The sequence below is a fragment of the Crinia signifera genome, chromosome 1, assembly GCF_055691185.1.
Source record: "Crinia signifera chromosome 1, ASM5569118v1, whole genome shotgun sequence".
Classification (NCBI taxonomy): domain Eukaryota; kingdom Metazoa; phylum Chordata; class Amphibia; order Anura; family Myobatrachidae; genus Crinia; species Crinia signifera.
The window spans coordinates 148018063-148032685 of NC_139217.1; the positions used below are offsets into that span (position 1 = coordinate 148018063).

At 41.1% G+C, this 14623-nt stretch overlaps 1 protein-coding gene across 39 annotated transcripts in view; it reads right to left on the bottom strand.

Annotated features, from left to right (window-relative positions):
• ANK2 (ankyrin 2) overlaps nucleotides 1-14623 on the bottom strand; it is a 486040-nt gene that overhangs the window by 44981 nt on the left and 426436 nt on the right. For all 39 annotated transcript variants that reach the window (XM_083174515.1, XM_083174496.1, XM_083174502.1 and 36 more), the window contains 6 exons: nucleotides 13105-13201; nucleotides 11908-12136; nucleotides 8828-8953; nucleotides 7636-7758; nucleotides 5522-5554; nucleotides 3499-3520 (listed from right to left, as the gene is read on the bottom strand). In XM_083174515.1, coding sequence (XP_083030641.1) covers nucleotides 3499-3520; nucleotides 5522-5554; nucleotides 7636-7758; nucleotides 8828-8953; nucleotides 11908-12136; nucleotides 13105-13201 — 630 coding nt within the window. The remainder of the gene's footprint in view (nucleotides 1-3498; nucleotides 3521-5521; nucleotides 5555-7635; nucleotides 7759-8827; nucleotides 8954-11907; nucleotides 12137-13104; nucleotides 13202-14623) is intronic.

Sequence of the window (14623 nt, forward strand, 5' to 3'; positions counted from 1 at the left end):
AGTCAATGGTTGTGAATTGCCAGAAAAACAGGTTAAAATACTGGTACAGAATGTCATATTTAGTATGATGTCATAACATATATTGAAAGTAAGCTTCAGTGTGTCAGTCCACTGTTATTAAGCTCTTGCTGCCAGAGAGGTTTGCAGAAAATTGTGTACAAAAATTAACCAGTAGCTTAAATGTAAGTACTTGATTTTTTTTCTAGGAAGCTGGAATACAATTATTTGGCAATTATATAACTTTTTGTTCCCTTCATCTAGTGTTCAAATGGCCATAAGAAAAAAATAAAACAATAGACATGCGTATTAATATTTTCAATGCCAGGTTAATACACTTCTCAAAGCCCCAAGTGCGTCTAAAGGACAACTCCACACAGCTACATACTGTATTTCTCTTGCCTCCAGCTAAACAGGCCCATGAAATATCTGCAAGTTATTCCTTGACTATGACGACAGTAGTGCATTGTGTGCTCTATATAAGAAACTATTAATAAATAATTGTGATTGGCCCAGATTGCTGTGATAAGTGAGAGCCAATTACAAAGCATTAAGGTAACTAACATGAAAATGTTTACGAAGGGGTGAGCTGCATAAAGTATATTTCTAGAGCTGATGTAGCTCAATGATGGTGGCCCTAGCTCAATGATGGTGGCCCTCAAACAGGTGGCCCTAGGTTTAAAAGTGGCCTGCTGGGTGTTCCCTGTGAAACTCCATTCTCCTTTGTTCATTATTTTCAGATGTTTAAGCTTTTGTGACTTTTTTTTCAATTGCTTGCTGATAGGTTATTACAAATAGTTGTCTCTTTAATTTGATTTATTGCTTTAACTTACTGCTGAAGATAAGGGAAATGTGTGGCGCTTTTGAAGGTAAGTAAGCCGTCCATGTGGCACCTAATTAGTAGGCCTATCACTGACCTAGCTGAAAGTAGGAGAAATTTGCTTGAAGGTGGAATTCCCATGGTTTAAATTTGAACTTATTTGACATTGATTTAGCAATAATGCACTGAGGCGGCTACGGAAATAATATTCAGTAATTACAGTGTGCCCACAGTTTAAGAAATATCCAATTCTTTACTATAAGTATACTAACTATTAGTATATTTACTAATTTATCCTATTTACATGCAGCACTGAAATCCTCTCTTGCAGCAAAAAAAAGTGTTTAATTCTGTTTAATTTGTTGGGTTTTTTTTGCTAATAAAGAGAAGGTATGATCTTAGGAACATCCTTAGTGTTTGTGTACACATAAGATGTGGTTTAAATATAAAACAAAAGGTAAAAAGGAATATTCATGGGTCAACATAAAATGATTTGAAATAGAAGATGTTATGCACAGCAAACGAAAGGTTAAGAACATCCGTACAGAACACACACACACGCTGTATATGTAAGTCAAGTTATTTCCATGCAAAGCAAAGGTGCTACAGACTCAGGTCATGTTAGCCATAACCTGAAAATAGCATGATGTGAAAGAAATTCGCAACATACTGTGGTGAAGAACTGCTATCATTACCTTGTATTCTGCTAACGTGGATGTATCTTTCTATAATCCCTAACTGACATAGCATAGTAATCCATATGGCAATGTAATGCCATTACAGCAGCTCATCAAGAGTAACCAATCATTACCGTAATCTGCACTGCACTAGCTAAAGTACCAGCTGACTGTATGAGTGGGATGCAGTTACAATCCCGGCGGTCGGGATCCCGGCGTTCAGAATCCCGACGCCGGAATCCCGACCGCCGAAATGCCGACACTTTCTCCCTCCTGGGGTGTCCACGACACCCCTGGAGGGAGAATAAATTAGTGTGCCGAGCGTAGCGAGGCACCGGGCCCGCTGCGTGGCGAGCGCAGCGAGCTCGCAAGGGGGGGCGTTCCATGTCCCCCCCTTGTCGGCATTTCCGCTGTCGGGATTCCGGCGTCGGGATTCTGAACGCCGGGATCCCGACCGCCGGGATTCAATACTGAATCCGTATGAGTTACTGCTTCATCCTTCAACTACAACTGAGACTGTATCCTAATATTGTGCAGAATTATATATATATATATATATATATATATATATATATATATATATATATATATATATATATATATATATATATATATATATATATATATATATATATATATATATATATATATATATAGCAGATGGTGGGTGGTCCGGCACTCCTCTCCGACGGTTCAGTGCTGCTCTGGTGCCATCAGCCAGGTATGGGTAGAAGCTGTGGGGGTTGCTGCGGCACAACAGAGACTGGGCTTTTCAAATATAAATATTTAATGTGGTAATAACACACATCACGTGCCCGACGTTTCAAAAACGGGGCATGATAGACCCCGAAACGTCGGGCACGTGATGTGTGTTATTACCACATTAAATATTTATATTTGAAAAGCCCAGTCTCTATTGTGCCGCAGCAACCCCCACAGCTTATATATATATATATATATATATATGCCTAGCAGTTTTTGATGTCATATAAAATGAACTGTATCATTTTAAGAGTTAAAAAAATATTTTTTTTTCTAAGGCTGGGATTTTGTTAGAACAATTATTTCGGTACTTGTGTATTATCACGGCGCCCGAATTTGCTACGTACGCAAACGTAGTGAAATCGCATCGCATTGCAGGCCGTTATGGTATGGCATGCGATGTGATTTTGAAGCTTATAATGTAATTTCATGTACTTTAGCATTAAATGACATATAATGTCATTTATTAATGCCCCCCCCCCCCCCCCCCAATATCGGCGTGATCCCGAAGCGTGGCGTCCGACCGACCTTTTCATACCCCCACTATGGGCACAGTGATAATACACAAGTACCATTATTTCTGTGTACAGATTAATTCTAAAGTTTGCTATTTGTATTCTTCTGATCACATTGGTGGTTTATTTATACAAACCAGTAAATGCCTTGATACATGATCTGTTATTAAACATGTACAGTGTTCTATTGCTAGTGTACAAACTGGCTCTTTGACAGTGTAATAAAGAAATAATTCTTAGATTTTAGTGAAGATAAAACAGCAGGCACTTCACCACAGTAATGTTGTCTGTCACCTAATGCATTAAGACCATATCGCTTTTTTTTGACCAGGCATGGAGGTGTCCACAGTGATTAGCTACAGTTATGTTAGTAGTAATCTTGTTATGAGGACATTATGCCAGCAAAAAACTGATACAGTCACTTAGCGGGTTAATGAGATGACAATGTTATGTCAACAAATGCACGGCAAAAATAAAATGGAATGGGCTTTGTAGCGGAAACAAAGGGAAAGAGGACAGGAAAGGTCAGTAGCGGGGTAGGGTTTGTTTAGTAGTCTAATCAAATATGTTGTAGTTTACATCCCTACATAATGTTATTGGAACAAGGCTAATATATTACATGTATTAGCTTTATAAAAGCAGTGTTAGTATCATTTTAGTTGATAACAGTCTGCATGACTCTTTCATGCTAATTTATGTATGACATTAAAATTAAAAAATTACTTACTTTTATCAGAGGCAAGGTTTTCCTGGAAGAAAGGAAACATTCATTTGGTTAATTGAAAGACATTGGAAGAATATATAACATATACATTTATACTGTTTGTGGGGGAGATTCTCTAAACTAAAAATGCGGTAAAAACCATGTTATCAGGGTTTTTGCCGCATTCTGAGATGCTCTAAGCATCACCTGCCGGGTTACTGCGACGGGGGACATCTCCAGAAAAATCTGGCGATGCCGCATAGAAGCCTATGGGCTTCTAACGCGACCCACTGCCACCCCGCACCGCCCCACACCAACACCCCCTCACCTGTGTTCGGGCAGCACAGTACTGTGCTGCTTGGACCTGTAACCTCCTCCTCCCTGCACTATGATCCTCTTCCGGGTGCAGGGAGGAGGAGAGCCCGACACAGCAGCAGCAGCGCCGGATATGGGAGGGAGTCATAACATACTGTATGCGATAATTATGGCAAAGGACAGCTCTTGCGTTAAGAGCTGTCTTTTGTGGTGGGACCCACTGACTCTCACCACAAAAAGACAGCTCTTAACGCAAGAGCTGTCCTTTGCCATAATTATTGCATATGTTATGCGATGAGAGGCGAAGGGGGGCGGAGCTGGGCTGCGGATGTTTGAACATCCCGCCCTATAGGTGGTAGTATGAATATTTCACTTAAAGCAAGCTTTACTGACTACAGGATACATGGATAGAACAACCACCACAAATATCAAGTGTTTCAATAAATATGTCCAATTTACAACCTTTACGACTGTAGTGTAAGATCAGAGGGCTTATAATATGGCCCGAGTGAGGATGTTCCCTGTCACGCACAAGGTGGCAGCACAACCATTTACACTGTATGTAGCATGAACACCGAGCTGTATTATTTAATAAGGGGATGGTCCTACTAATACCCCTGATATGAACACATTTTGCAGTAAGAATGTAGTGTGTTTTATAACAGCCAGTCTCTCCATTTTTATTGACACTGCAACTGGTGCTATTGATTTTTAAATAAAAAAATTAAACTTGGCTGAATTAAAAATGAACAACAATCTAAATTCTAAATACATAGATGATTGGTGGTCGGAATACCAACGCCGGCATCTCAACAGCGGTTGCAGTAGAAAGTTTACAATGACAAGTAATCCATGATTTGCATTTTTAAGCAAAATGGCGTATGGTCGATTGTTTAATAAGAAATCGGTAGGTATTTGCTAAGTATTTGTTGAGGCTGTGTATTTGTAACAATGCAGCGTAAACAAGGAAAAGAACACAAAAATGTAATCTACATATCTTGATTAATTTCCAGGTTTATGGATAAAGTAGCTCTAGCGCCCAAAGATGGGAAATGTAGAGGTGCATCCTGAAAGCTGCAAACATGTCTTACAGGAGATATCACTCTACAGTATGTCACCTTTGTACAAGGTGTCAGTATGGAACAAGAAGGGCAACATAATAAAGTGATAATATTGGAACATTAATTCAACTATATCTACAGAGAAGCAATTTTCTGCCAACTTGTATAAATATATACTTTGCGTCTATATGATCAGTCACTGAACATATTACCATGATTTCTGGGAATGTGCTAAAGTTCATTAGCATAATGATTTACTGTAACTGATATGTATGGTGTTATGATAACTGGGATATAATTAATGACTCTCAGTGGGACACAGATGAGCCTGGCAGTATGATTAGCTTGTGGCTATATTTAGAGGATATGGAGCCACTGAAGTCTTCTGTGTGATTGGATGCTGTACAGCAAGGATACAATGTACGTATCCATCCATTAGAGACAGCTAAATTGACTATAGCTCATGTATACATACATACAATACATACCAGACATGACAAACTTAATATATTTCTCCTACAGTAGCACCAGTGGCATAAGTGACTCAAAATACATCATGGTTTTTTCTTCTTATATCGATTCACAGAAGTTGGTTAAACCATGATGGCTAGCTGTACTGTATTTTGATAATTTGCCTTCGTATCAGCTTAGTAACAGCTGTGAAAAATTACCTCATCTTCAAATTCTTGATCTGATTCATATTCCTTTGAAGCCAAAACAGATGAAACGTTGAAAAAGAAAAAGAGAGAATTAAAACCTGTCTTCTTACTTACTATTGTGTTGTCTTAAGCTGCCCATACACGTACCAATTACCCGGTAGTTTTTGTGCTAAAATAGCATTGCATCGCATGCACAACGCATGCACAACGATGCTATTTTAGCACAAAAAGTACCGGGTAATTGGTACGTGTATGGGCACCTATACTTACTATTTCAGAAACAAAGTGCCAGGTTTAGGTGCCTATTTTTGGAGCAGCGATAAAACCTTATTTTATTTTGCCGGAGAAAAGGTTTATTACCGCATCCTCTCATTTAAAAGAGTGGTACAACAGGAAAAACAATGATTTTTCTTCCAGTATCTCTATTTTCATTGATTATAGAACATCCATATTTTTTTTGTTGGTTTGACAAATGACGGAAAGCTTTGCTTTCTGGTGCAAGGTAACACCACCTTTTGATGGCATTACCTCAGTGGCGTAACTATGAAAAAATATCCCCCCCCCCGCCACAACTCTTTTGCACCCCCCCCCCCCCCAGCTCGACCCCGACCCCCCCCCACACACATTGACCCCCCCAACCCCTCCACATAGTGCCACTGCGTCTGCCCTGGGACCTTCCGTCGGCGAATCAGTCTGTGCTGCAGCTCTCCGTCTCCCTGCTCTCCCGGCTCCTGCTGTCATAAATAACATGTCACTCAGAAAATGGCTGCCCCCGTACAGCAGACTGTTTTTAAGGATGCTAGAGAAGGCCTCCGCCTCCTCTAGCATCCTCAAAAACGTTCTGCATTAAGGGGGCAGCCATTTTCTGTGTTTCACATTTTTTATTGCAGACGGAGCCGGGAGAGCAGGGAGAGGAGACAGAGAGCCGGTGAAAGGTCCCGGGGCAGACGCAGCAGGTAACAATAGCCCTGCAGCCCCCCCCCTGGCGCCCTCACCCTCCAAGCGCCTCCCCGCCACCGCGGGGGCTGCAGGGCGATAGTTACGCCACTGCATTACCTTTACCCTTCAATGGGAGTTTTTTGTAGGAAGACTTTGCTGGATATCCACTAGGACATCTGTCAATGGCCACCCATGTGCATTTGTGCAACGGAATCTACTGCACTAGAAACTGTAAATACATTTGAAATATTGCCTTAAATTCCTGGCAGCAAAAGGGAGATGAAGAGAAAACTACTTAATATTACCGTTGTTTTTGCCGGTGAAGTCACTAAGGGCCTTATTTTGGTTCATTCTTTCTGACAAAATCCTTCTTAGATGGACAAAACCATGTGCACTGCAGGGTGGGCAGATGTTACTTGTGCAGAGATAATTAGATTTGGGTGGGGTTTTACTTCAAAGTGAGATCTATATTGCAGTGTAAAAATAAAACAGTCAGTATTTACCCTGCACAGAAACAAAATAACTCACCCAAATCTAATTCTCTCTGCTCATGTTACATCTGCCCCCCCTGCAGTGCACATGGTTTTGTCCGTCTAAGAAGGATTTTGTCAAAAAGAGTGGATTAGAATAACCCCCTAAATGCTAATTTGTGGGCAATTCTGTATCCCTGTTATATGCAGCAATACAGAACGTGACCACTTAACCACTGATTATATACCGAGCCTCCATAACGGCATAAAAAAGGACTGCAGGACATTTCAACAGTAACATACTGTCTTACCCATCACTATACAATAATCTGCACACGTCACCTCCCTGTTAGTGCAAGCAAAATTTTATTTATAGTTAGCATTATTGTTTTATATATTACACTGATACAGTATAGGATAAATCATATACGGTACTCTACATTCAGCTTATGGCTAAAGGAATTTGTAAGTGGTTATTATTGTATTTCTTAGCACTAATTCCACCAATGAGGACACAGATCAATATTAATTGCTTTTTAAGGCTTACCACATATGCTCCTTTACTCTGCAATGTTTTCTTTAGTTTTATAATTGTCAAGGACAATTTCCAAACACAAATCAGTCAAACATGGGGCTTAATATTCTAAATGAAGACGTCATACAACAGAATTAAGCAGCTCTTTATTGGTGATTTAAGTAAAACAATGCACAACCTACCTTATTGTAATGTGGCAACATGATATTCAGATTACAAATGGCTTGGTGCACAAGGCCTCTAGTAGATTTTGGCTCCTTCATGAAAGACAGGCGTCCACAAGGTTCTTGAGTTGTGTCTCGTACCTGATGTTGAGAGAAAACATAATATTATAATATAACAATATTTTTGTAGTGCAAAACAATAAAATGCATTCCGACTTGTGACATTTAGATTATTGTAGGTTCTTTTTCCACTTTTCTATGCGTATGATATTCCAAGCATACCCAAATGTTGCATTCCGTTATATGAAAAAAACAATCTGTATTATACAGCCAACCTACAGATTATTTGCCATTTTTAAACAGACCAATAACTGTTGATATATTCAGTGGCGGCTCCTACCTCTTTCAGGGAGGGGGGCTGCCTCTGGTGGCAGGCACCCCCCTCCCCCTGTCGCCGCCACCGCTGCTGCTGCCGCTGCCTTCCTGTCCCCAGCGCCTGTCCTATGATGACAGGCGCTGGGACTGGCGCATGCCCAGTACAAAAATATGTACTGCGCATATGGCCAGCTTCTATGGGCTGCTTCGGCAGCAGCCCATGGTAGTAATCATGGTCCCGGTGCCTGTAACTTATATTGTACAGGCGCCGGGACCATGATTACTACCATGGGCTGCTGCCGAAGCAGCCCATAGAAGCTGGCCATATGCGCAGTACATATTTTTGTACTGGGCATGCGCCAGTCCCAGCTCCTGTCATCATAGGACAGGCGCTGGGGACGGGAAGGCAGCGGCAGCAGCAGTACTGATATAGGTACTGCGCATGCGCATTTGCCATTTTTGCACGGTAACACGCAGCAAGGTGTCCCGGACAGAGGGAATACCTCCCAATGGGACTGCCTTTTTGACTGGCAGGTCGGACTTCCAATAGGAAGTCACTGCCAGTCACAGACTGCATCTGGCTTCACTATAGTGGCAGATGTTACCTGGGGGGGCTGCAGGCCTGCAGCCCATAGGTAAAAACCGCCACTGGATATATCAATCAATTTGAAGAGTTTATACACAAAATAAACAGATTTAGCTCAAGATGGGTGGATCTAGGGATCATAAAATAGGTTGATAAAACATGGCTGCACAGTATAGTAATCAAGGATTCAAGTGAAGAACTCTAATGGCAATGTGTGGGTCACTTGTATTATCAATTACTAGATGTTACCTTGACAAATAATGGAAGTCTGTTTTCTTTAAAGGCATAGAAACTAAATATATGATGTTGGCCACTCTTTATTAAAGGTACTATGTTTCCAAAGCAATCTACGTAGATTGGTTTTCCTTCCAGGACCTGAAAACAATACAAAACAAAAGTGATTGCATATGACAATGAACACAATAATAAATAAATAAAATAAATAAATAAAATATACATATATATCTCGAACTGGTAAGCGGCACTCCACCGGCTGTTAGTGAAAATAAATGCCCTGGTGCCTTCCACAACGCAGGCCGGCACCTGCGTACAAATATCCCAGCAACGTAGGTGGCACTCAGAGACGATCAAGTAGGTCACCTTCTTGATCCTTTCTGAGTGCCACCTACGTTGCTGGGATATATATATGTATATATGCACACAAAGGGAAGAAGGAGCGCACACATGAGCAAAGTCTTGAGTTTTTACTTAAAAAATCTGCATGTAAGCTCAAACATATCAAATAAATCAAGCCAGCATGAGAATAATCACCGACATCTGGCTTGATTTATTTGATATGTTTGAGCTTACACGCAGATTTTTTAAGTAAAAACTCAAGACTTTGCTCATGTGTGCGCTCCTTCTTCCCTTTGTTTACATTTCCATTATACCTGTGGCCTGACCAGCCTCTTTTGGAGTGAGCTGCACTACATATCCCCGTCACAGACGTGAAGTTATTATTTATAAGATTTTTGCGCAGAACCCCTTTGTCTATATATATATGCACATATACTTTTTTGGGTTAGTTTATTTGTCAAGTATTTATTTGTCATCTATATATCATTTTCACAAATGGACAAAAAGAGATAAAAAAAATATTAGCTCTATTATATGTGGTACCACCCTCAGAACACCAATCATTTGGGAGATATGGTACTAGCAACTCCCTAATACCTCCAGGTCCATAGCAGCTCATATGGAATAAATAATCTCTCTTCTTCCCTATTTACCTAAACTTAACTCTGTAAATTCTAGAGAATACTGTGATGGATGCATCAGCCTTTGGATCCAGGCCAGTCACCATTCAGATCTACAATTTATAACCACAGCCACTGCGGAGGATTTGAGAGAGACGTTCCCTTGGATACCTGTATATGTGGACTATTGTTGGCGGAATACATAGGAACGGATCCTTGCAGTTCTATAACTCAATCAGAAAAGTGTCAAAAGGTGCCTTGAGTTTTCTATCACTTTTTTATATTTTTTTCAGTGTGCCTCATTGTTTATTATTATTAAATATTATATAATTTTAATCTCAATACTGTTTAGTGCTACTTCCTTCATTTTTTGTATTCTCTTGTCTGAGGGATATCTCACTCCCTTTAAGTAGCAGCTTTGCGACACATACCATTCGGCGCCCGATTGTGTTGCCTAGGCAACTTTTTTCCACTTACACATCAATTGTGTCAGATTTCCTGCAGTTTGGATGGAAGGCACAACATGTATACATGCCAATGCCAGTTGGTATTTTATTTGAAAGGGTTAAATAAATGCTTTTTTGATGGAAAGGTTTTCATTCTTTATTGTTCTATTCCACATCTGTGCTTAATCATTTACAAAACTATTTCCTAATCTGTTTGACAAACAACCTATGTATGCACTATATTAATGTTACTATTCTATACATATATGATATTATAATGAAACATGCTCTATGTTGCTACAGTAAAATATAATAAAATATAATTTGTTCAAAATAAATTTGCATAATTTATATATTCCGCATATGTACTTAAGATCTCAGTTTGCTTCCTACAGGATAAAATCGGTAGCCCAAAGGCCCCTTTCACATTGCACCTTGGACCCGGGATATTGCCGGGTTGCTGACATAACAACCTGGGTCAAGGTGCAGTGTGAAAGCACCAAACCTTGGCCCTTATTCTGGTTGGTGCGGTAATATCCGCGTGCGTTCGTGCCGCCGATGTTTTGTGTCTGCGCATGTGCAGAGGCGTCTCTGCGCATGTGCGAGCGGGGCGTACGGCCAAATCCCGCATGAAATGTGAACACTCCGAACAGGGGGTGGAGAGGGGCGTGAAGGGCTATTTGGGCTCATTACCATATGCATACGCCCCGCGTTTCATGGGCGTTCCCATGCAAATGCTGGGCGTACGTATGGTAATGCAGTCATGACGCACGTGTAGGGGGCGGACATATGACATTGCCGGATGTCAGCTTCCCGCCCAGATCCCTGCTTTTGCACGGAAAAATGTCCGTGTGGTCTGAGGTTGCGGGAGCTGGTGGACCACTCGGTCCTGCATTCCATCGAATGATGGGGGAGGTTCCCTGAGATGGAGGAGGCGTATTCCATGAAAAATACACATGCGGTCCGTTCGGCCAGCTTCTTACCGCGTACGGACGGAGTTGGCGATCCGTATGGAAGGCGGGGTTTCGCACGCACGGTCCTGGCCGCATATTCAGATCCGGCCGCACCGATCAGAATAAGGCCCCTTATAACTGGGGTCAAGCAACCCGGCAATTTGACCCAGATTATAAGAAATGTTAATCTGGGGTTGTCCTCTGTATAATGGTCAACCATAGATTTAGGCCGATCAGCAGCAAGGGGGGGTTTAGAGGAAAAGCCATCCTCGCCATCCAACCCCCTCGTCTTATGCAAAGTTCCGGTGAAATCCTCGCCATCAGAGGACGGCGAGGTTGCTGAAAATACAGCAAGCCTGCTGCATATAGTGGCGGACCTCGCCGTTTTAATGGGCACACTCGCCGTTTCAACCTTGCTGAAAAGAACCAGTGAGGTGGAAACGGCAAGTAAATGGGAGCCATTGAATACTGATGGAGAGCCTTAAGGGCATTGATCTGAAAGTGTGGCCTGTTCTTTTTTTTTTTTTGCAGACTGTGATTACACTGCCACGCAGTGGTTACCATGTGTGCTGTCCAGCCATGGTTACTTCTTATGGTAGGGAGATGAATCCTTACAGAACAGTAGCATGTCCCACAGTGACCAATTCTCAAATTGGGAATGATGGACCCTATGTGAATGTGATAATATGCCTACTATCAGTATGAATACATAAATAGTTTTTCATAACTGGCACCTCTACGTCTCGACTCCTGGCAACTTCAGCAAAGTTTTCCTGCTGCTCCAGAGTCTTGTCCACTTTGTCATCAGTCATACAGAAGCACCGAAGACGTGCCTCAATGGGGTCATGGGATTTGGCAAAGACAACAAACTTGGCCATATAGGGCACACAAATAATTTCTCTGTATACTTGGCTAGCGAAGGCAACAGACTCCTGGATTTGTCGGCAGTCTATTAACCAGAACCTGTACAGGAAAACAAAATGTAAAACGTTAACTAGGGTAAAGATTTGAACAATGCTAATATTCAATTGTCCTTTTCTTGTACAAAATGAAATATTTTAACAGAAAACCTGTATGGGCAGTGTGATTAGTCATGGTTTATTTTTATTCATTGAGAATTTTAATTTAGCAAGAACTTTTCGCTAAAATGAATAATTCTGATTTTTATACAAGTAAAAATAGAAGATGAATGGAGTTTACAGTAAAGTTATACAATACATATTTATTAAATGTCCATTTGCCAGTGTAATGACTGCCATAATTGATATCCATAGGGTTCTCAGAGGAAAAAATAATATTTTGACAGATGAACGAAAGCTAGTTCCGGTGATGTCAGCTGCCCGCCCCCGGCACCCACGTCATGGGCCGATGTCCATGGGAATGGCCAGCGTTTTCATGGGAACGCCCCTGAAACACTGATCTTTCCCATGGGCGCGACTATATGCCGCCCCCCACGTCCCCTGCCCGCTGTCTTGGATGCGTGCCATCGGCGAAGTCTGTTCACTTTGGCCGCACGCACCCAGAGTATGCATATGCGCAGAAATGCGGCTGCGCATGCGCATATGCCCAACATCGGTCACACGGGGAATGTGAATAGATCTGAACAAGGGCCAATGTCACAACAAAAGACAGTGACTTAAGATAGTAAATTTAATGTGGTGACCTCTATGTGAAATACTGTAGATGGAACATGTCCCTCCCCTGAAGTAAGGATGACAAGTAAGCTAAAGTTACAGCCAATGGCAGCAGGGAGCAATTAGATGCCAGTAACATGGGGGTGTGCTGCTTGACTGTGCTATTTCTCAACACCAGCATACTCCATTTGTAGTTGATCTAAAATAGGAATATTGTACCCAAAGCTTGTGAGGTGCATGAGAACAGTTCATGAATGGTACAGTACTGCATTACTTTTAAAATCTAATGGTTCTCACCTGGCAGATACATTAGTAGTAAAGGAAACACATTCATTAACGAATGTAAGAGGTGTTGTCCCGGTGATGTCCTCCCATTGTGCAGGAGTTGTACCACCTAAAGACAAAACAAACATCTTAGAAACTCCATACTGCGCATAGTAAAGAAAATATACGTAATCCTACAGCTGAGCTCTCTGATCTGTTCCAACTTGTTGTATGGATAAAACACTCAGAATATCTATGAAAAATCGCATACTGTATAGTAACCTGATAGCATCCCTATAGTTATATAAATGGACATTAGGTTAGGTGCAGGTTAATACCAACAACTATTTAAACAACTAGTTTAACACCTGATGATAACTATTTCTAGCATGGAATATTGGTTTTATCAGTGTTGCCCATTCTGATTAGTAATTTCGAAATAACAGTAATATCCTGTAACAGTGAGGGCAAACAGGTGACAGTGAGGCTGTATGCAGCCCTATGAACAAATGTCTGCAGTCCACAGTCCACATTAGCCCAAGATCTTCTTTTTTGTTTTATGGCCCACTGATCTTCATATTCCATAATAGCTGTGGAAGCTGGTAACACTTGGCTTATACACCAGAGAAAAAGGCTGAACTTGATGTTATCTTTGGACCTGGAAATGATAACATCTAAACAAAGCAAGGAGGTCACACGGTGAGAGCAGCACATCTGAGATCAGAGAAGGAAGGCACCACATGACCTCCCTCATTCCACACAAACAATCGCTGTGTGATTCCATCTTACTTCACGAAGCAAGGTAAGAAATGCTATGCATGCTTAGTTATCCATCACTGTGCTGCACAGCTGTTGCCTAATTTAGGTTCCACAGATATACTCTATCATGGAGCACAATAAAAATAATATGCACAGCAGGCTGACATGTGGAAATATTACTGCAGAAATTGTGTCGCCTTTGTTCCAGCCTTATACCTAACTTGCAAAGGCTGATATGACAATCTGGCCATCTAGAACACCTTCAATTGCCAGATTGCGGTGTTACTTCTCAATTAAGATGCATGCTGAGATATTAATACACATTGGTGTTTTTCTTTAATTAAATACATTGTTATTTTAATAAGATTAAGGGCAATGTGTTACCATTTTGAAGATTCTAGAGCTGCATATGCTGTTCTTAAAGGGTATCAATTTACCCATCACTGACATATAAAAATATGGTACATAGTGTAGGTTAACTCAGGAGTCATTGGGGCCGGTTCAGTTCATTGTGAGGTCTCACTGTGTCCTCATGCTTTGTGTGCTCATTTCTTGATAAATAAAACATTGTATATAAAAACCTGGGGATGATCATCACACAAGGTCATGAATGAATTAAATGCTCCTTCACTGACATTGGAACATTTTACAACACATAGATCACTAAGTGGGGAATTCAATTATCCATGGACTTAACACAGGATTTTAGCTCCTGGGATAAGTGTCTGAAGCTATACAATTACTGCAGGAAATGATTGCATAGCTTCTGGAAATAAATTCCCCTCACCTGTAG